The sequence below is a fragment of the Mauremys mutica genome, chromosome 9 (assembly GCF_020497125.1).
Source record: "Mauremys mutica isolate MM-2020 ecotype Southern chromosome 9, ASM2049712v1, whole genome shotgun sequence".
Taxonomy (NCBI): domain Eukaryota; kingdom Metazoa; phylum Chordata; order Testudines; family Geoemydidae; genus Mauremys; species Mauremys mutica.
Window position 1 is genome coordinate 316,847 of NC_059080.1, and position 22,725 is coordinate 339,571.

Sequence of the window (22,725 nt, forward strand, 5' to 3'; positions counted from 1 at the left end):
TTGTCAAGATAATTTTGAATGCTAATCCTGTCCTGCAAAGTGTTTGCAGCCCCTCCTAGATTGGTATTGCCCACAAATTTTATAAGTGTACTCTCTGTGCCATTATCTATATCATTTATGAAGATACCGAATAGAACTGGACTTAGGACTGATCCCTGCAGGACCCCACTCGATATGCCCTTCCAGTTTGACTGTGAACCACTAATAACTACTCTCTGAGTACAGTTTTCCAACCGGTTGTGCACTCACCTATAGTAGGTTTGTCTAGGCTATATTTCTCTAGTTTGCTTATGAGAAGGTCATGTGAGACAGTATCAAAAGGCTTACTAAAGTCAAGATATATCACATCTACTGCTTCCCCCCATCCACATGACTCCTTACACTGTCAAAGAAGGTTGTTAGGTTAGTTTTACGTGATTTGTTCTTGACAAATCCATGGCAACTATTACTTATCACCTTATTATCTTGCGGGTGCTTATAAATTGATTTGCTCTATTATCTTTCTGGGTACCAAAGTTAAGATGACTGTTCTATAATTCCCTGGGTTCTCTTTATTCCTCTTTCTATAGACAGGTAGTATATTAGCCCTTTTCCAGTCCTCTGGGATCTCTCATATCCTCCATGAGTTCTCAAAGATAATCGCTAATGGCTCAGAGATCTCCTCAGCCAGTTCTTTAAGTATTCTAAGGCTATGGCTACACTACCGCAGTAAATCGACCTAAGTTATGCTACTCCAGCTATGTGAATAACGTAACTGAAGTCAACGTAGCTTAGGTCAATTTACTGCAGTGTCTACACTGCGCTGCGTCAACGAGAGATGCTCTCCCATCGACTTCACTGGGAACAAGAAGAGTAAGATAAGTATTGGAGTCGACTGGAGAGCGCTCTGCCATCGATTTAGCAGGTCTTCACTAGACCTGCTAAATCAAACCCTGGTGCATCGATCGCCAGAGCATCAATCCCCAGGTAGCGTAGACATAGCCTAAAATGTATTTCATCAGGCCCTGCCGATCTGAAGACATCTAACTTATCTGAGCCCTGGTTTACACTACAAAATTATTTTGGTATAACTATGTCGCTCAAAGGTAAATCCATACCCTTGAGCAACTTAGTTATACCAACCTAAGCACCAGTGTAGACAGCACTGTATCGGCAGCAGAGCTTCTCCCAAAGACCTAGCTACTGCCTCTTGCAGAGGTGGATTAACTATGCTGATGGGAAAGCTCTCTCCCGTCGGCATAGAGCGTCTTCATTAAAGTGCTACAGTGGCATAACTGCATCAGTCCAGCTGCACTGGTGCAGTGTTTTAAGCAGACACCTGCCCTAAGATTCTTAATTTGTTCTTTCCCTATTTTAACTTCAAATCATAATCCATTTACACTGATGTTCACTATATTAGTCCTCCGATCACTGCTAACCATTTTGGTGAACGCTGAAACAAAAAAAGGCATGTAACACTTCAGACATTGCTGAGTTTTCTGCTATTGTCTTTCACCCCTCATTGAGTAATTGGCCTACTGTCCTTAGTCCCTGTAGCAGTTCAGCCCCACCGTTGCAGCACCTCCTTCCGGTCGTGCTGGGAATTCTCTCTCGTGGACCACCAGAGAGCCTTTTAATAGCAGTGTCTCACTTGCCGTTACTTCCACTTCCTCCACCATCTGCACCCGCGTCGCTCCCAGACCGCAGTGTCCTCTTCAGGACACAGCCCGTCAGCTGTGCCCCAGCCCGCACTCCCCCCTTTCGGGGGAGAGGCGGTCCTCAGTCCTTCCACATGCCTCAGCGGCCAACTGCAGTCCCTAGTCTAGCCCCTGGCTTCAGGCCACTCTCCTCATTGGCAAGTAGGGGCAAAGGGGGGGGAAGGGGAACCCAGGCCCGCCCGCAACTCTGGGTCCTGGACCAGGGACCCTATAGCTGGCAGCCACTTACTGTCCCTCCTCCTATTCCCGCTGTCTACTTTCCCTTGGCCACTTCCCCCATAGCCCTAGCACCTTTGCTGCCCTTGCTTCAGGGCCTCAGTCTGGCCATGATCAGCCAAGAGCTCCCCTCTTGCTCTGCTACCTGCCCAGCACTGCAGTATCTCCAGGGCTCCTCAGCAGACAGTCCTTTCCCCTTGCCCTCCAGGAAGAGACTAACCCTTGCTCTGCTGAGGAGCCCTTTATATTGGTCTGCTCCAGCAAGCCTTCTCCTGACTGGTTCTCCCAATAAACCCTTTCCTGATTGGCTGGGTTCTGCACAGCCTCTCCAAGACTGCATTAACTCCTCTCCTGCCTGTGTGGGGCAGCCACCCCACCACAGTCCCCCTCCTGCTTCTAATGTATTTGTAAAATGTTTTCTTGTTACCCCTAATGTCCCTACCTAGTTTAATCTCATTTTATGAAAAGCTTGGCCTAATTTTGTTTCTATATTCTTGTATTGTTTTTTATATTCATCTTTTGTTATTTGACCTAGTTTCTGAGTTTTTTATGATTCTTTTTTGAGTTTCAGGTTGTTGAAGTTCTCCTAGTTAAGCCAGGGTGGTCTGTTAATATACTTCCTATTTTCCCTACACACTGGGATAGTTTGCTCTTATGCATTTGATAAAGTCTCTTTAAAAAACTGCTAACTCTCCTGAACTTTTTTCCCTGAGACTTGTGTCCCACGGGATCTTACTTACCAATTTGCTGAAGACTGCCTTCTTGAAATCCATTGTCTTTATTCTGCTGTCTTCCCTCCTACCATTCCTTAGAATCATGAACTTATAATTTCATGATCACTTTCACCCAAGCTGCTTTCCACCTTCAAATTCTCAACCAATTCCTCATTTGTCAGAATCAAATCTAGAACAGCCTCTCTCCTAATCGCTTTCTTCACCTTCTGTAGCAAAGCTGCTCCTGACCCCAGGCACTACCCCTGCATAGCCATAGTTTTTCCCTATTCTCTGACAGCTCAGCTCAATTTTCCTTGCCCTCTCAGAGCCCCTCCCCCATCCTCACTACCCCCTGCTATCTAATCTGCTTCCCTGGCTCCTCAGGGAGTCTGATGACAGGAGACAAGGTAGCAGCATCCAAAAATGAGAGTAACTGGTATAACCTGACAGTTCCATCGGTTTTTCCTTAGAGAGACAGAGTAAGTTATAACGAATAAAGAATAATTCTGGATTTACAGTTCAATTTTAAAAACCAGCTTATGTCTGAGCTTGAGATAAAAGTTTGGTGTTTGCAAAGCAGAGGAATTTTACTGCTGCTATAAATGGAAATCTGAACAGTCACTAGGGGGTCTCCAGTACATCAGCCTTTGGTACTGAATTAGGTATGTCCAGCCCCTCATTTCAGTTAGAAAGGGGAAGGACAGCAGGACATTTCGCTGGACATGCACTTGGCTTTCAATGTTCTCTCGTCTAACAGAAGAGGCCAAGCCTATTTGGGCAGGAGGAGGACAAAAGGCTTTGGCCTCAAGTTGGTTTAGCCAAAGCCACCTCCTGATTGAGAAAGAACACAAACCCACATGCTGAAGAGGAGAGAATGGGGAATTAGTTTGTACACAACATTCTCAATTAGGCTAACTCAGAGATCCCCTCATTCCACCCACTCCCTCAGGGTGTGGGCATGAGAAAGTGTAAAAGCAGCTGCCACGCACCTTGCTGGGCATTGTACGCAGTGGCGTTTCTGGTCATACTAGAGGGCAGCCAGCCTGCCAGGCTCGCACGCTGTGTTTTAGTCCCTTTGTGTTTGACATCCTCCCCATTCCAGATCACATCATCCTCCCATTGTAGCTGTGTCACCATGAGGAAGTGCTCATCAGCCAGCAAGTCATCCTTCTCAGCCATCACTCCCAAGTTCTGCAGAGGGAACAATGGCATTAGACCCTAGTTAACTTTGATTTTGCTGCTTAAACTATAGAAGAAAGAGTAGAGATTCCTTACCATCTCCATTGTGAATCTTTCCCCCTCCCACTCACACCTCTTCCACTGGCTGGTCCCCTGCCTTATTCACCACCCCAGCCCTGTTCCCTTACCTTATAATAAATAATAATAATATAGAGAGATATACCTATCTCATAGAACTGGAAGGGACCCTGAAAGGTCATCGAGTCCAGCCCCCTGCATCCACTAGCAGGACCCAGTACTGATTTTGCCCCAGATCCCTCAGTGGCCCCCTCAAGGGCTGAACTCACAACCCTGGGTTTAGCAGGCCAATGCTCAAACCACTGAGCTATCCCTCCCCCACTTCTCCTATTATGCTCCACCACCACCACACAACCACACCCTCACAGCATCCTCCCTTACACATGCTTCCTCTCACCTTCTCCACAGAATGACCTGAAGTCTCTTTTTCTCTCGCATGCTCTTTTAGTTTGAAACCATAGTCAAATCCACTGCCATCCTCAGGGATCCCCAGCATATCATACCAGAGCTGGGCTGGCCCATAACGCCATTCAGACACCTTGGGCTTGGTATCTGTCACTTTGTCTATGTCTCCAGTAGACTGGGAAAACTTGGACTCCACAGGTGCCATCATAGTGATCTGCAGCACAGCAGGAAAAAGGAACCTGTCAGTCACCGCTTTCAGAGCTGGCAACAGGAGCTTTTGCTTTCAAATTCTGTCTCATTCTCAGTGGAGAGGAGCATTTCCCAGAAATCGCAGAAATGCATATTCAAACTTAATAGCTGCATTAGCAAATGCTGGAACTAGCAGTCCAGCGATACAAGGACTCTCCACTGCTACAATAAAATGGTGAAAGAGTCCCCTAATTCCTTATCATACAAGGGCTCTTAACCTTCTAGGGAATGGTCTCTGGAGCCCCTGCTTAATATCCAAGGAGCAGCTTCTGCACAGTGGGAAGGGCAGCCTAACCTCCCCTCACTAGTATTGTCATGGCAGGGTGACTACCTGTTACTAGCTAGAGGACGTCCTAAATCTCAGATGTCCCACCTCATCATCTGAGAGGCACTGCTCAGGAGGAGGAGGAGGAGCAAATTCATATTCCCAGGGAGACTTCTCTTCCATTCCTGCCTCGGTTGCAGTTTCACCCTCCTGGATCTGCACTTCTTGCATTAGCTCCCGATGTTTCTTTTTACGTTTCCTCCGGGCACTACGCCAAACAGAAGGAACATTCTTCCCAGGGCCAAAGAGACGGAGAAAACGCAGCACCTACAACAAGAAGAAAGAAAGACGGTCACAAGGACAAACGACAGGTCCCTGATGACATAGGCACAAGCATTTCATACACATGAGCAGCAAGGATGAGGAAGCACTCCAAGCCCAAGAGACTTTTCCACCAAGGCCAGGCCAGGAGCAAGAAATAACTGGAGAAGTGTAACCACCTAACCATTAGAGGGGCAGAGACACAATAGTATAGAAATATCTGAAGTGTGTAAAAACCAAGGAGAAAGCTGATGTATAATATTACACACAAATAATATTACAAGAATGTTAAAGTTTCAAAGCTGAACACTCAAAAGTTCAGGAATGATAGAATTAATGTTTCAGAGTAGCAGCCGTGTTAGTCTGTATCCGCAAAAAGAACAGGAGTACTTGTGGCACCTTAGAGACTAACAAATTTATTTCAGCATGAGCTTTCGTGAGCTACAGCTCACTTCTTCGGATGCATAGAATGGAACACACAGACAGAAGATATTTATACATACAGAGAACATGAAAAAGGTGGAGGTATGCATACCAACAGGAAGAGTCTAATCAATTGAGATGAGCTATCATCAGCAGGAGAAAAAAACCTTTTGAAGTGATAATTAAGATGACCCATAGAAGGTGTGAGGAGAACTTAACATAGGGAAATAGATTCAATTAGTGTAATGACCCAACCATTCCCAGTTTAAGCCTGAGTTAATTGTATCTAATTTGCATATTAATTCGAGTTCAGCAGTCTCTCTTTGGAGTCTGTTTTTGAAGGTTTTTTTGTGCAAAATTGCCACCTTCAAGTCTGTCACTGAATGGTTAGAGAGGTTGAAGTGTTCTCCCACTGGTTTTTGAATGTTATGATTCCTGATGTCAGATTTGTGTCCATTTATTCTTTTGCGTAGAGACTGTCCGGTTTGGCCAATGTACATGGCAGAGGGGCACTGCTGGCACATGATGGCATATATCACGTTGGTAGATGTGCAGGTGAACGAGCCCCTGATGGCGTGGCTGATGTGATTAGGTCCTATGATGGTGTCACTTGAATAGATATGTGGACAGAGCTGGCATGGGGCTTTGTTGCAAGGATAGGTTCCTGGGTCAGTGTTTATGTTGTATGGTGTGCAGTTGCTGGTGAGTATTTGCTTCAGGTTGGGAGGCTGTCTATAAGCGAGGACTGGCCTGTCTCCCAAGATCTGTGAGAGTGAGGGATCATCTTTAAGGATAGGTTGTAGATCTTTGATGATGCGCTGGAGAGGTTTTATTTGGGGGCTTTAGGTGATGGCTAGTGGCGTTCTGGTATTTTCTTTGTTGGGCCTGTCCTGTAGTAGGTGGCTTCTGGGTACTCTTCTGGCTCTGTCAATCTGTTTTTTTCACTTCAGCAGGTGGGTATTATAGTTTTAAGAATGCTTGATAGAGATCTTGTAGGTCTTTATCTCTGTCTGAGGGATTGGAGCAGATACGGTTGTATCTTAGAGCTTGGCTGTAGACAATGGATCGTGTGGTGTGTCCTGGATGGAAACTGGAGGCATGTAGGTAAGTATAGCGGTCAGTGGGTTTCCGGTATAGGGTGGTGTTTATGTGACCATCGCTTATTAGCACAGTAGTGTCTAGGAAATGGACCGCTTGTGTGGATTGGTCTAGGCTGAGGTTGATGGTGGGATGGAAATTGTTAAAGTCACGGTGGAATTCCTTGAAGGCTTCTTTTCCATGAGTCCAGATGATGAAGATGTCATCAATGTAGCGCAAGTAGAGTAGGGGCGTTAGGGAACGAGAGCTAAGGAAGCATTGTTCTAAGTCAGCCATAAAGATGTTGGCATACTGTGGGGCCATGCGGGTACCCATAGCAGTGCTGCTGACTTCAAGGTATACATTGTCCCCAAATGTGAAATAGTTGTGGGTGAGGACAAAGTCAAAGTTCAGCCACCAGGTTAGCCATGATATTATCGGGGACACTATTCCTGATGGCTTGTAGTCCATCTTTGTGTGGAATGTTGTCTCCTTTCGCTGAAGCATCAGAGATGGCCACAGCTGGAAGTGGGACATTGGACACTGTGGGACGGTGCTCTGAGGTAGCACCGAACATTCTCTCTCTCACCTGTGCTCGTGATATAGAGGGCTTGATATGTACAGGTTAGACTAGATGATCTGATGGTCTCTTCTGACCTTAAATTTTATGACTCTGACATCTTTAAGATAGGGTTAGAATTGTAATTTCAATTTTTTTATATGAAATTTTAGATTTAAACATCTGAAAACATGAAATGTACCAATTTTCAAATGCTATGGCCATGAAATTGACCATAACGGACCGTGAATTTGGTAAGGCCCTACCTATGAGGGAAGATTGAAAACATTGGGTTTGTTTAGTCTGGAAAAGAAAAGACAGAGGGGACATGATAACAGTTTTCACGTACATAGTAGGTTGTTACAAGAAAGAGAAAAACTGTTTTTTAACCTCTGAGGATAGGACAAGAAACGATGATGTTAAATTGCAGCAAGGGTAGTTTAAGTTGGACATTAGGAAAAACTTCTTAACTGTCAGGGTGGTTAAGCACTGGAATAAATTGCCTAGGGAGGTTGTGGAATCTTCATCATTGGAGATTTTTAAGAGCAGGTTAGACAAACACCTGTCAGGGATGGTCTAGACAATACTTAGTCCTGCCATGAGTGCAGGGGATTGAACTAGATGGACTCTCAAGGTCCATTCCAGTCCTACAATTCCATGATTAGCTGACGACAGCAGTATGCTGCTATCTTCTGTAAACCAGACAAGACTAGAGGCAGACAACCCTTGAAAAATGGGTTACATATGGAGGAATAGCAACAGACAACATACCTAAACATACATTTAGCAGGTTCTTTCTGAGAGGCAAGGTGGTTAACTGGTTATGACCTGAGCCTGCCATATCTGAAACATGAGTTCTATTTCTAGCCCTGACAGACATTTCAGTTACTCCTTCAGTAAAATATGGGTGCTTGCTTGCCTCCCAGGGTAAGGATACAAGGCCTTGCTCAGTAATATCGCTTGTGAAATGGACAGAATTATCACCACCATTATTATTAATCATGTTTATTATGGTAGTGCCTAGAGCCCAACCAAGAACAGGGCTTCATTATGCTAGGTCCTGTACAAATATAATAGTAGACGATCTCTGCCCTGAAGAGCTTACAGTCTAAATAGACTAGTCAATAGGAGAGTTGAGATTCATAGTCTTTTGGCTTCCAAGCCAGTTCACTTTTCCCAGGCCACAAATGGTTTTTTGATGGAGCCATACAGCAGAGCCCTGCAGTGTGACTGGAATCCCACAGGACCTACAACACATGCTGCCATAATAGCAGGAGCAGGTAAAACATACCTTGTTGGGGGCAGGAGGGAAGAAGACAGAGACTGTGGTAATTAGGTGGAAAACTTAAATTTAAGTGAGGGATAGAGATTTCATGTCTAACAGACAAAGTATTTTTACATAGTTTAAACAAGATTTGTTCTATTCTTTTAGCAATAAAAATTGTGTCTGAATTCTGTTTGTATATATAAAATATAGTAACCAACTGTGGGTTGGTTGCAGGGCTGGCCTTACTATGAGGCAAACTGAGGCGGCCGCCTCAGGTGCCAGATTGGGGCGGGTAACGGCACTAGGACCCAGAGTATAGAACAGCGGTCGGCAACCTTTCAGAAGTGGTGTGCCAAGTCTTCATTTATTCACTCTAATTTAAGGTTTCGCGTGCCAGCAATACATTTACGGTTTGTAGAAGGTCTCTTTTTATAAGTCTATAATATATAACTAAACTATTTTGTATGTAAAGTAAATAAGGTTTTTAAAACGTTTAAGAAGCTTAATTTAAAATTAAATTAAAATGCAGAGCCCCCCAGACCGGTGGCCAGGACCCGGGCAGTGTGAGTGCCGCTGAAAATCAGCTCTTGTGCCACCTTCAGCACTTGTGCCATAGGTTGCCTACCCCGATGTAGAACATTGTGTCTGGTGCTAGTGCATATGTAGTCTCTCTGCTCTAGATGCATAGAGATGGAGGAGTGCTGTGCTGGAGGAAGGAGAGCACAAGAGACGTAACAGCTCAGTGCTAATGTGGACACGAGGACAAACGGATATAAATTGTCAGTCAGGAAATTTAGGCTTGAAATTAGACGAAGGTTTCTAACTATAAGGGGAGTGCAATACTGGAACAGCCTACCGAGGGAAACAGTGGGGGCGAAGGACCTCCATGACTTTAAGATTAAGCTAGATAAGTTTATGGAGGAGATGGTATGATAGGATACCGGGCTTAGTCAATAGGTTAATTAAGTGCCACACTGGTAAATAGTACATGGGTCAATGATATGATATTCTTAACCTTTTTCCAGAGGGTATGGCTGGAGAGTCTTGCCCGCATGCTCGGGGTTCAGCTGACCGCCATATTTGGGGTCGGGAAGGAATTTTCCTCCAGGGTAGATTGGCTGTGGCCCTGGAGGTTTTTCGCCTTCCTCCGAAGCATGGGGCAGGGGTCGCTTGCTAAAGGAGTGGGGGGATAGGCTTATGTAGCCTGCATCTTGCAGGAGGTCAGACTAGATGATCATATTGTTCCCTTCTGATCTTGAATTCTATGATTAAGAGACGTAACAGGGCAGGCAGGAGAAACGGAGAGAGGGAAGGACAGAAAGCAACAGTAGCTGCAGGGATTGAGAGAGAGGAGGAGGAGCCTCTTATGTACCTCTCTAGCACCCCCAGGAGCCTGGACTGAATAACACCAGCTTCTCAGGGAGCTTCCTGTTTCCTGCTGCTTTCCTGAACCCACTTGAGGAGAACGAGAAGTACCAGGTGCCAGTTAGGCCCTTAAGACGCTGATATCTTCCCACACTCAGGCCCTGCTACCAGCCTGCTTATTTGTCCCCTTCAATTGAGTGTTGAGAGCTGCTATAGTTGGCACAGAACAGCAGTCATGAGTGAAAGAAGAAAATGCCCCTCTGGGGCAGCATTCAGAAAAAGAAAGCAAGCAAAGGACGCTTTTCTAGCTAAACAGGAAGGCACTCTCCTGAAATACATAGACACAAATGTTCACGGTGAGCCTTCCGGCCCCAGTGAGGATGAGAGTGGTGAGGAGATGCCTGATCTTCCAGTTAGTCAGAGTGAAGGTGATCTGGCAGCTACTGCAGCATCCGTATCTCCATCTCAAATGGATGTAACCATGCACATTCCTGAAGAAAAGTGTAGATCAGAGAAGAGTGTGGTGGAGACGCAAGAAACAGCTGCCACTGAGTTTAGTTCCTTAAGAGTAAATGATCCAGGACTGTGGACCCACTTAAGCAGTAGCCTGAGGGATTTCCTTGTACTGCATGGGCCACAGCAAGTGAAAAACTCCATGTTACCTATGACATTCCCCAAAGACAATGAAAATAGAAGTTTCCATCCAACACTTTACTGGCATGAAAAACCCAATGGTGACAAAGTGGAGAGGCCATGGCTTATGTACTCAAAAACCCAGAATGCTGCATACTGTTTTTGTTGCAAACTCTTCGAGTCTAATGTTCCAGCCACATTGGGTTCTACAGGAACAAAGGACTGGAAAAATCTGGCTAGAAATCTGGCATGCCATGAGAAGGCAGCAAATCACCAGACAGCATTCCATAGGTTGAAAGAGCTTGAGACTAGACTAAGGTTAAAGGCCACCATAGATGATCAGCGTCAAGAGAAGATTGCATCAGAGTCTCTTTACTGGCAAAATGTTCTGAAAAGGCTCATTGCCATTGTGAGAGGGCTTGCTACCCAAAAAAAATCTAGCACTGCATGGCACTTCAGATCAGTTGTATGTGCCAAACAATGGAAACTTCCTTAAAATTGTGGAGCCGATGGCTGAGTTTGATGCTGTACTCCAGGAGCATCTAAGAAGAGTCACCACCCAAGAAATGTACATACACCACTACCTTGGAAAAACAATTCAAAATGAGATCATACAGTTACTGGCAACAAAAGTCACACAGAAGATTGTGGCAGATCTGAAGTCAGCAAGATATTACTCTAGAGACTAACAAATTTATAAATAAATTTATTAATAATAAATTTTAGTCTCCAAGGTGCCACAAGTACTCCTGTTCTTTTTGCAGATACAGACTAACACAACTGCTACTCTGAAACAAGATATTACTCTGTTATTCTGGACTGCACACCTGACATCAGCCAAACGAAACAAATGACTTTGATGGTGCATTTTGTAACAGAACCTAGTGAAAATGTCCCTGCAAAGGTGACTGTCAGAGAGCATTTTCTAGAATTTATTGACACTGATGATACTACAGGAGCTGGTATGACAAATGTGCTTCTTAAAAAGCTGGAAGATACGGGAATTGCGATAGCTCACATGAGAGGTCAGGGCTACGATAATGGTGCCAACATGAGAAGGACAGAGGAGTGCAGACACGGATCTGAGAGTTAAACCCTCGACCTTTTTTTGTCCCATGCAATTCTCATTGATTGAACTTGGTGGTCAGTGATGCAGCATCAGCTTCTAGTGACGCTGCTGAATTTTTTAACGTAATTCAAAGCATCTATGTATTTTTCTCTGCATCAACTCATCAATGGCAAATTTTGAAGCAACATCTGGGAACATCCTCTCTGACACTGAAACCACTGAGTGCCACACGATGGGAAAGTCGAGTGGAGGCGATAAAGCCTATCAAATACCAAATTGGGAAGATAGATGATGCCATAGTTGCCATTATGGAGGATAATTCTATGACAGGAACTGTTCGTGAGAGAACAGTGGCAGAGGGAAATGGAATCACCAGAAACATACATAACTTCAAATTTCTGTGTGGCTTAGTGTTGTGGCATGACATACTGTTTGAAATAAATGTTGTAAGCAAGAGACTCCAAGGCGTTGACCTTGATATAACTGGAGCAATGGAACAACTGGACAAAACAAAGTCATACTTACAGTCTTACCGGTCAGATGAGGGATTTCAAAACGTTCTGCAGAGGAACTTCACCCTAAAGCTATTTTCCCACCCATTCAAGAATACAAGAGTCACTGAAGAAGACGACATTTTGATTACGAGGCACGGGATAATCCCATAAGAGACCCCAAACAATTCAAAGTCGAATTATTTAACCAGGTACTAGATTGTGCAATACAGTCAGCTGAAGACCGTTTCATGCAGCTCAAGGAACACAGCAGTATATTTGGGATGTTGTACGATATTCCAAAACTCCTCACTATACCTGAAGAAGACCTACACCAGCAATGCAGGGCACTAGAGACAGTGTTGACACATGATGACATGCGCGATATTGATGCGAGTGATTTAGGTGATGAACTGAAAGCCCTTTCAAGATACATTTCAACAGGATCAACTCCAAAGGCTGTTCTGGAATATATGTGCACAAAGAAGATGACCACCCTCTTTCCAAATGCTTTTGTTGCTCTGTGCATACTTCTAACGCTTCCTGTGACAGTTGCCAGTGGAGAACACAGCTTCTCCAAGCTGAAGTTAATAAAAACACATCTACACTTCACAATGACACAGGAGAGGCTGGTCGGCCTTGCAACCATCTCAATAGAGCACAAGCTGGCCCAGACTGTGGACTTTCAGGAAGCAGTTCAAATCTTTGCAACCAAGAAGGCACAGAAAGCACCACTTTGATTATTCAAACAGATAAAAATGCCAGTGTTTACTATGCGGACAAGAAAAGTTACACTTGCTGTTCAGGCGTTTGAAAGTTAAGTGTTATATAAAATTTTTGAACAAGGTATTTTAAGTTGTTAGTTCTCCTTTATTGGGATAGGTAGCAGTACCACAAGAGGAGAAGAACAGAAAGAAGGCGGAATTGAGACCTTTCAAAGTTTCGGCCCAAGCGAGGGGGCATGGAGGTGTCATTTGAGCTCCCCGCCTCAGGTGCCAAAATTTTGCGGGCTGGCCCTGGTTGGTTGGTTGGTTTTGTTAGGAGCCTGGTGCAATCTGTCTCTCTTGCGAGATCTAAGGTGGAAGCGGGATAAAAATGCAGGAAAGATTGCGGGAGTAGATGGGAGTGGGACTGGATGGGAGCAGTATAAAAAAAAAATAGTCCTGCGCAGGGCTCTACCATACAGGATTTGAAATAAGCCTCTAACAAATTCTACTGTACATGCACGAATAATCATTTTCTGTGATTTATAACTAATCTGGATGGATTTTCACAAGGAAAAAATAAAACATTTAACCTCAGAGTCTATCCCCCTGCCAAATTTCAAGTTCCTGCTGCAAACCCCTAAGGTGCTAGTGCTCTTCAAAATATGGTTGAAAAACTTGGTTAACATTAAAGGAATAATACACCTGCCAATCTTGTTCTCCAAAATAGCTACATCATTTTTATTAAAACTCCAGAAAAATTCAACTTGTGGCAGAGACCAAGAATGGAAAGTTTCAACATGAACTCTAGATGTTTGGCAAAGTTATAAACTGGAAACAGGAGTAGTAAAAGGCAGAGTTAGGCAACTTTAATAACTGTTGTCATTAACAGCTCCACCTATAATAAAGGGGATATAAGTAGGAGTAACTGGAACAAGATTAAAAAAAAAAATAGCATTTCAGTTGCGGAAAGTCTTCCTGACAGTGAGATGTATCAGGCTGGAAAACAGTCTCCTGAGAACAGTGGTGGAATCCCAGTCTCTTGCCACATTTAAAACTAGATTGAACAGTTATTTGTATTGTGTTTGCACCTACTCAGGTCAGGGCCCCACTGTGCTAAGTACCATAGAAACACACAAAGACAGTCCCTGCTCCAAGGCACTTACAAGATATTAGCAAATTTACAATAGGGATCAACCCTACAACAACTCTTGGGAGATGACCTAATTGTTTCATCTAGTTTTTTTTAATCACTATTATTAGTAAACATTTACACTGGAAAAGCATCCAGCAGCCCCACTCGGGATCAAGACGTCCTTGTGCTGGGTGCTGGACAAACACATACAAAGACATGCTCCCTTGCCTTTAGGAATTTACAGTCTAAGAAGCTGTGGACCTACAAACAGTTTGCTACTTAAAATTACCTCCATCTTCATCTCATCCTAGCCATTACTATCAGCTGATTTCTTATAGGAGTCACAGACGCACTAGGTCTTGAGGAGGCATTTTAATCAATCAGTTCAGGGAGAAAGTTCCCTGAGTTAGGGAACAAGGAGCAGAGGCATTTGTGAGAGAAGCTGACAAACAAATGGATGAGGCTGTGACTAACTTCAGTGATTCACCTGTAATCTGGAGAAGGGTACTCTCTCCCCATTCATAAAGTGCTCTGAAATCTGTGCACCAAAGCTCTATATAGAAGGGTAAAACATATATGTCAGAACCTGATTTACACAAAAAATTATTTCTAAGAGACTCCTCCTGAGAGCAGAAGAAGCACTATCCAGCTTCCCATGGAAAGCAGTCACTGATAGCAGCCAGTACACAGACACAGAGAAATCGGAGATGGAGATGACAATCACCTAGCCCCTCTCACTCTACCAAGCACATATTTACTAGGATGGCTTTTTTCCCCCCAGTCTTGAGTGTTCCAAGTGACGGACTTTCCATCATTTCCCCTTGGACATTGTCCCCAATACATACAATACCTTGCCGGGCCGGAATTCCGGGAACAGCTCAGTAACACTCGGCAGCTGTTTGGTGGCATCTCGCTGCATTATTCCTGCAAGAGGCAGCGTCAGTTTCCCTTCCTTGGATTCTGCCTGCCTTGCATCTTGGGGTCCCATCTCTGACTCAGAATCAGAAGAGCTGCTGAAATCTGCCTTCTCAGAGGTAGCAGAGGACGGAGCAATGATGGAGGGCAGAATGATACCATCTCCATCTTCAGATACTACAATAGAGCAAGTACCTTATGAACAAGTTTCCTTTCTTGGTCCCCAGTACAATCCCCATTCCACAAGCATTGTTTCCTGATCTTAAATTATGCTTAATGTAAGTCTCCATGTTTTATAGTTATTGATTCCTGATCCAGTTTAGCCTTTCAGTGCATCCCTAGATCACCCCTGCAACTCACAGTCACCGCTGAGGGAAGGCAAAACAGAGAAGCAGCTGAACTTCACAGGTTGGTTTGATTATGAATATTAACTTTACTGTTGAAAGTGTTATAACATCTTTTACTCTATATTTTATATAAGAGCCAGTTACCCCTAAGCAGCGCTACTTCATTGCATAATTGGTCACGACTCATCTTCAGATCCAGTCTGCAGGATGGATCTTTGACAAGATCCCAAACATGCTACAGTATAAAGCCACTGGATAGAAATGCTTGAATCTTTGATGTCTCTCATCCTGTCATCCCAAAACTCCCAGATTCTTTCCAAAAGTTTCAGACAGAAGCTGAGAGTCCTTACTCACCAGGGGCAGTTGCATCTTTTTCATCGTCTCTCTTTACTGGAGGTGGAGGCGGCGGCGGCATCAGCTTGGAATCAATATCTTCACAGTCAGCATCATAATCATCCTCATCTTCATCTAACCAGTCAAAAGGAGACAATCGCCTTCAGAACATAAGAATGGCCATACTGGATCAGACCAGTGGTCCATTCAGCCCAGTATCCTGTCTCTGGCAGTGGCCAGTGACAGATGTTTCAGAGGGAATGAACAGAACAGGGCAATCATCAAGTAATTCATTCCCTGTCGCTCAGTCCCAGCTTCTGGCATTTGGCATTTAGGGACATCCAGTGCCTGAGGTTGCATCCCTTACCATTTTGGCTTCAGAGTTGTTGATGGACCTATCCTCCATTAACTTATTTATCTTTATTATAAAAAAAAAAATCCATTTCAAGGATACTCAGACACGCCTTCCCCAATACCACAACTAGGGTATCTCAACTCCACCCCAAGCCACAGGAAGGACCCTGTCTCAGCATTAACTTATTACAAATACCTTTCCAGTTTCTCAAATAGATCACCCAAAGCTGCCCCAACTGTGGCTTCCCTACACTCAACCAATTACAAAATCAGGGCTTGAAATGGGGATGAGTAGGGGAGCAGGAAAACTGACAAAACAAGAAAATTCAGGGCAGAAACCCTAGATTACTGCAACATTCCTAATTTCCTGCTCCTGACTGACAGGAGAGGAGATGGAAAGTTCCTTTAGGAGACAGGCAGCAGATTCATCAATTGCACTAGCAATAACACAGGGAAAAAAACTGCAGATGTTTGGAATTCTGTATCCTACAGGCAGGGACCTCCTATACTAGTCCCCATTGGAGAAGCATAAAAGCCAGTCTTACCCCTCCTTATAACCTGTGAAAGTGAAAGTCATGGGAGAACTTGGATGAAGATGCCTCCTCAGCTGCAGAGGCCATTAAACATAATGCTAGGGAAGGGAGATGGGAAGAAACAGAGGAAGGCTATCATAGGTTGAGATAATCCTCCAAGGGAATGCGCCTTAGGCCCCCCCCCTCCCCGACTGACTTCCTCCCAGGAGAAAGGTCTGAGACCAGAAATCATGTAACAGCCTGTGGTCAACCCTGTCCTTAGATCAAACGTCAACCAACAACTCAGTTTACAGGAACACCTGTGAGAAGGAGGTAGGATATTGCAGGAGACCCTGGGTCAGGGAAAACAATCTGGTTTATCTATAGAAATTATGATCAGCTGTTTTGCTTTGGAAAAAATAAACCCAGCCCTAAAGAAAGGGACTGAAATTTCATCATTCTCGTGTACATTATTTGATGTCCGGGCCATTTATTTGCCCCACTGGCTTACTTCGCGAAGCAGACAAAGAACATGGCAGGATAACAATGATTAGAGAAAGATCACTCAACAACAGCAGCAAAAGCCAATCCGCCACACAGACACATACCATTAACTTAATCACTTTGTCTATGTGTACTCCTACCACCCCCAATTACCTTGTCTTCGAATTGGCTGAAGGGTGCCCATTGCCTGCCTGTATCTGCGGCTCTCATCTTCAGCCACCTCATTAATATCAGAGTAATCAACAGCATCCTCTGTGCTCTTAACCCAGCCTGAGGAGGAGGAAAGACTTGTCATAAAACAAAATCATATCCCAGCATGTACTCACCACATCTTACCTCATCCCATGGTAGTCTATCCTGACTTCTTCAGCCGCCTACCCCCTCCTTCCTGCTATAACTTCTTTCCACCCCCATCTATACTCTATTTTACTGGAGGAGCAAATGCAATCCCTACATTAAGGTTACCTAACGTTTTCTATTCTAAAACAGTCTGGTCTTTCTTCCCTTCCCCTGCCCCCCAAGAGCTCCAACACCTTCATGGCTTGCAGCAAGACTTTGAAATTTGGGAGATGGATCATTGGGGTCAGGGAAGTGCCATTTGCCAGCCTCATGAAAATCTATTCAAATTTGGCAGAGTTATAAGTTGAGACAGTCCCTTTGACCCAGAGCTATGTGCACCACCTGGGAACCAGACCATGAGTCCTAAATGATTTTTTTCTACTGATGAACGTTCGTAATTCTGTACTTTCACAACTGTATCAAGCAAAGCACCATATCCCATTTAGGAGTTACAGAAGCTGGGAATATAACTCTACGACTGCCAAGCTGCCTCCCAGAAAAAACTTATATCTTTGTCCTTTGCTATGCTGTCTGTAAAATAGATCTACGCATTTATAAATAACTCACTGTTTCATTGTGTTATGTACACTCCTGCTGGCAGCTAATGTAATTAGTATTGCAGTCAAGGAGTCTACGCTGTAGTCTGAGTGATGATTCACACCCTGCTGATAATGCATGATGGGGTGTTGCTACAGTTGCGAATAAATTTGTTTTCACATTTTTTCAAAAAAAGAGAAAATTAAATTAAGAACTCTTAAAAGAATGTTAGTAAGGTTGCAAAAGTCAAGCTCATGAAAGTTAAGAAATGCCAGAACTAAGGTTGCCCTCAAACCTCGATGTTGCCCTCTTCTGTGTATGCAAGATACAGTCTTTAATTATATGATCACTTTTTCCACAAGATTCCTGACTCATTTATCATGCAGGATGGAGGTATCCTGAACCACTTAAAGGAGGGGAAAGTGATCAGGAACAGTCAGCATGGATTCACCAAGGGCAAGTCATGCCTGACTAACCTAATTGCCTTCTATGACGAGATAACCGGCTCTGTGGATGAGGGGAAAGCAGTGGATGTACTATTTCTGGATTTTAGCAAAGCTTTTGATACAGTCTCCCACAGTATTCTTGCCAGCAAGTTAAAGAAGTCTGGGCTGGATGAATGGACGGTAAGGTGGATAGAAAACTGGCTAGATGGTCGGGCTCAACGGGTAGTGATCAATGGTTCCATGTCTAGATGGCAGCCGGTATCAAGTGGAGTGCCCCAAGGGTCGGTGCTGGGGCCGGTTTTGTTCAATATCTTCATTAACGATCTGGAGGATGGTGTGGACTGCACCCTTAGCAAGTTTGCAGATGACACTAAACTGGGAGAAGTGGTTGATACGCTGGAGGGTAGGGATAGGATACAGAGGGACCTAGACAAATTAGAGGATTGGGCCAAAAGAAATAGGATGAGGTTCAACAAGGACAAGTGCAGAGTCCTGCACTTAGGACGGAAGAATCCCATGCACTGCTACAGACTAGGGACCGAATGGCTGGGTAGCAGTTCTGCAGAAAAGGACCTAGGGGTTACGGTGGACGAAAAGCTGAATATGAGTCAACAGTGTGCCCTTGTTGCCAAGAAGGCTAATGGCATTTTGGGTTGTATAAGTAGGGGCATTTCCAGCAGATCAAGGGATGTGATCATTCCCCTCTACTCAGCACTGGTGAGGCCTCATTTGGAGTACTGTGTCCAGTTTTGGGCCCCACACTACAAGAAGGATGTGAATAAATTGGAGAGAGTCCAGCGGAGGGCAACAAAAATGATTAGGGGGCTGGAGCACATGACTTATGAGGAGAGGCTGAGGGAACTGGGATTGTTTAGTCTGCAGAAGAGAAGAATGAGGGGGGATTTGATAGCTGCTTTCAACTACCTGAAAGGGGGTTCCAAAGAGGATGGATCTAGACTGTTCTCAGTGGTAGAAGATGACAGAACAAGGAGTAATGGTCTCAAGTTGCAGAGGGGGAGGTTTAGGTTGGATATTTGGAAAAACTTTTTCACTAGTAGGGTGGTGAAGCACTGGAATGGGTTACCTAGGGAGGTAGTGGAATCTCCTTCCTTAGAGGTTTTTAAGGTCAGGCTTGACAAAGCCCTGGCTGGGATGATTTAGTTGGGTTTGGTCCTGCTTTGAGCAGGGGGTTGGACTAGATGACCTCCTGAGGTCCCTTCCAACCCTGAGATTCTATGATTCTATGATTCGGGGCACAAATCAGAGCTGTGTAGTGAATTATGCTGTGTCAGTAGGACACCATCTTCACTTGCTCTTGAAGTTGAAAGGGGTATATAGAATAAGGTAGATGACTTTAGGAAGAGAAAGGATGATCTCCACCCAAAATTGTGAAGTACTAACATATTACAGTGATGAGCAATACAGAAAAGCCCATGGTGAATTTCATAATTCTATATTCAGTGCAGCATTTGGATAGCGTGCAATAAATAAGCCCCAGAGCTACGTATTGAATGACAGAAAGCAATACTGAACAACTGCCTCATTCACTGAGCTTTGTTCCATCCTGGGAAAAAAGTGGAACATGTACAGAAAAGAAAAACAAATATCTGATCATGTAATTAAAAGTCATCAAAATGTTCATGTACAAGAGACAAACTTAAGACTGAACAGGCATCCTTAATTCTGGCATTCAAACTTTCAAACACTTGACTTTGCAACCTTCATATTCTTTTAACATAAGTTTTTTGTATTAAACAAAATTAAATCCCACAAACAGTGAGCGTGGAACTTTACAGATAGGTATAAAGGTAGGGATCCCTGGCCCAATAAGTAGACAATCTATAAACAACATAAACATGTATAAGGGCAGCAGAAAGCAACTGGGCAGTGAGATTTACCCAAGTTTACAAAGCTAGGGCAATACATTAACCTTGAACTACAGTAAATTGTGTAATGATAAGATGAGGTTTGTACAAAGATTACTGGCACGGTAGACTCTGGCCCTCATGCTGGAACTATTTCTTTTCTTATTAAAGTTACTGATGCTTTGAGCATCACTCAGTGAGAAAAAGACATTTCAAGCACTTTCAGGACCAGTGCTATTTCTGTCCTTTGTTTATTTATTTGTATTACAGTAGATTGCAGTACATAATGTTGTTTAGACACATTGGTCCCAGGATACTAGAGAGACAAGGTGGGTGAGGTAATATATTTTATTGGACCAACTTCTATTGATGAGAGAGACAAGCTTTCAAGCTTACACAAAGCTCTTCTTCAGGTCTGGGGAACTAACTCAGGTACATCTACACTACAGCACTTAGGTCTCGCACTTATGGTGGAGAGGCTCTAAGCTAGTGCTTCTCAACTGATTACAACGCAGCCCACAATGTGTTACCTGGGCTGCGTGGCAGGGCGGCAGCAGCAGCCCTAACCCTCATTGCACAGGGAGGGCAGCTGCCTGCCCGACTCAGACTGCAGAGCCGAGTGGCTGCCCCGACGCCCGCCATACGGGGTGGGCCGGCAGCCTGGACCCCAACCCTACTGAGGCAGTCCAGATACCCCTGCACTGGGCAGCTGGGAACCCAAGACCCTGGGCACACAGGCAGCCTTTAGCACACAGCTAAGCTGGGCCACAGCTCTGTGCTAAATGGGCCGCATATGGCCGTGGGCTGAGAACCACTACTCTAAGCTGATGGGAGAGAGCTCTCCCATCGGCTTAATAACACCTGCCTCAGCAAGAGGCAGTAGCTATGGGCTAGTCTACACTGGCTATGTTAAAGCACTGCCGCAGCAGCGTTTTAACGTGGCTTGTGTAGTTGCAGAATAGTGCTTGGAGAGAGCTCTAAAAAAAACCCACCTCCATGAGGGGCACAGTTACCAGTGCTGGTACACTGTCTATACTGGCACATTACAGCGCTGAAAATTGTAGTGCTCGGAGGGTGTTTTTTCACACCTCTGAGCGAGAAAGTTGCAGCGCTGTAAAGTGCCAGTGTAGACCATATGCTCTCCCGCTGACATAGCACTATCTACACTGGTGCTTAGATTGGTATAACTTACGTCGCTCCGAGGTGACACCTCTGAGCGAGGTAAGTCATACTTGCTAAACACAAGGTTTGAACAGACTGTTTAGCGTAAGTAGTTAACACATATTTCAAGGTACCATTCAAGGTGAAGTGGCCCATTAATACCCTTCCAGTCCTAGGAAGGAACAGGTGGATAGCAGCTGGGGGAATTGTTAGTGGGTTACAGATTATTGTAATAAGCCATAAATCCAGTATCTGTATTCAGTCCATGATTTTTAGTGTCTAGCAGAGTAGTGAATTTAAGCGCCCTGATTCATCTTTTGAAAGTGTTGTACAGGTTTCCTTTGAGGATGAGGATCGACATGTCAGAACTAGAGTAATAAATTTGTGAAAATCAGTAACCCACTCCCATTGACATAGTAGTGTCTTCACTAAAATGCTACAGCAGCTCTAGCACTGTATGTGAAGACAAGCCCTGAGTTAGTTTCCCAGACCAAAAGAGTTCTGTGTAAACTCGAAAGCTTTTCTCTCACACCAACAGAAGCTGGTGCAATAAAATATGTTACCTCACCCACCTTGTCTCTCCAGTACATTATAGTGGCACCTAGAAACTTAAATCAAGGATCACAGCCCCATTGTGCTATATGCTGTGCAAAACAAGTAATGAAGGCAATAGATAATTCCAAGATGCAACAGGGAAATGGAGAAAAAAACTGAGCAGAAAGACAAGGTTACAATAAATTGGAACTTTAAGTAGCACATATTAGTTAAAAAACATAGAGGCCTCCATGCTGGCTTGGTTTTTTTAAAGACTGAACAAGAGACAATAATGAATCACTAAACAGGCACCTAACTACTCATTTAATCCCATATTTAACCACTTTATGCAAACAACTGATGCAAATGCACAAATGTGCACCACAGTTATCTCCTATAGTACAATTGTTAGGCTTAAGAATTAATACGTTAGTAATGGAAGTAGGACAGTTCAGGCCTCATAGTTACTGCCTCCGCCTTCCTGCAGACTGGCAGATATCAAAAAGTGACCAGTCTCAACGATGCAATTACGGTTTTCACTTCAGTAAGAGGAGACAGAAATGCACCTTAAAGAAACCCGCCTTCGATTTTACAAAACCTGGCTGTGCTGCAGGCTAACCAACCCAGCGCGGGCCGCGTGCTCGGGCTCACCCTCCTCATCCAGCTGGGCTCCGTCGGGCTCAGCAGCCTCCTCCTCGCTGGCGGTGATCTCGGTGATCAGGTTGCCCAGCCCCAAGGCGCCCAACCCGGCTAAATGCTTCTTGGATTCCTGGGAGAGCGGGAAACAGGCGCGGCCGTTAGCGGCCCCGCGGGGGTGATACCAGGGCGACGTTCCCGCCGCCGCCGCCGCGCGAGGGGCCCGGCCAGGGCGGCCAGCCCGAGCCCGCCCGCCTCACCTTGTCCAGGACGCTCTCCCCCTCCAGCTGCCCCGCCTCGTTAATGTTCCCGAAGAGGAACCCGGCCAGGGAGAAGGGCCCGGCGCGGCCCCCCTCCGCCTCCTCCTCGCTCTCCGAGTCCGACATCGCGCCGGCC

The 22,725-nt window shown here is 44.7% G+C and overlaps 1 protein-coding gene across 1 annotated transcript in view; it reads right to left on the bottom strand.

Annotated features, from left to right (window-relative positions):
- TAF1 (TATA-box binding protein associated factor 1) overlaps positions 1–22,725 on the bottom strand; it is a 113,405-nt gene extending 90,680 nt beyond the window's left edge. The window contains exons 1-8 of the mRNA XM_045030454.1: positions 22,590–22,725; positions 22,345–22,462; positions 16,965–17,081; positions 15,463–15,576; positions 14,697–14,938; positions 4,911–5,129; positions 4,281–4,502; positions 3,616–3,817 (exon numbers count right to left, since the gene is read on the bottom strand). Of these exons, the coding sequence (XP_044886389.1) occupies positions 3,616–3,817; positions 4,281–4,502; positions 4,911–5,129; positions 14,697–14,938; positions 15,463–15,576; positions 16,965–17,081; positions 22,345–22,462; positions 22,590–22,715 (1,360 nt within the window). The 5' untranslated portion in view covers positions 22,716–22,725. The remainder of the gene's footprint in view (positions 1–3,615; positions 3,818–4,280; positions 4,503–4,910; positions 5,130–14,696; positions 14,939–15,462; positions 15,577–16,964; positions 17,082–22,344; positions 22,463–22,589) is intronic.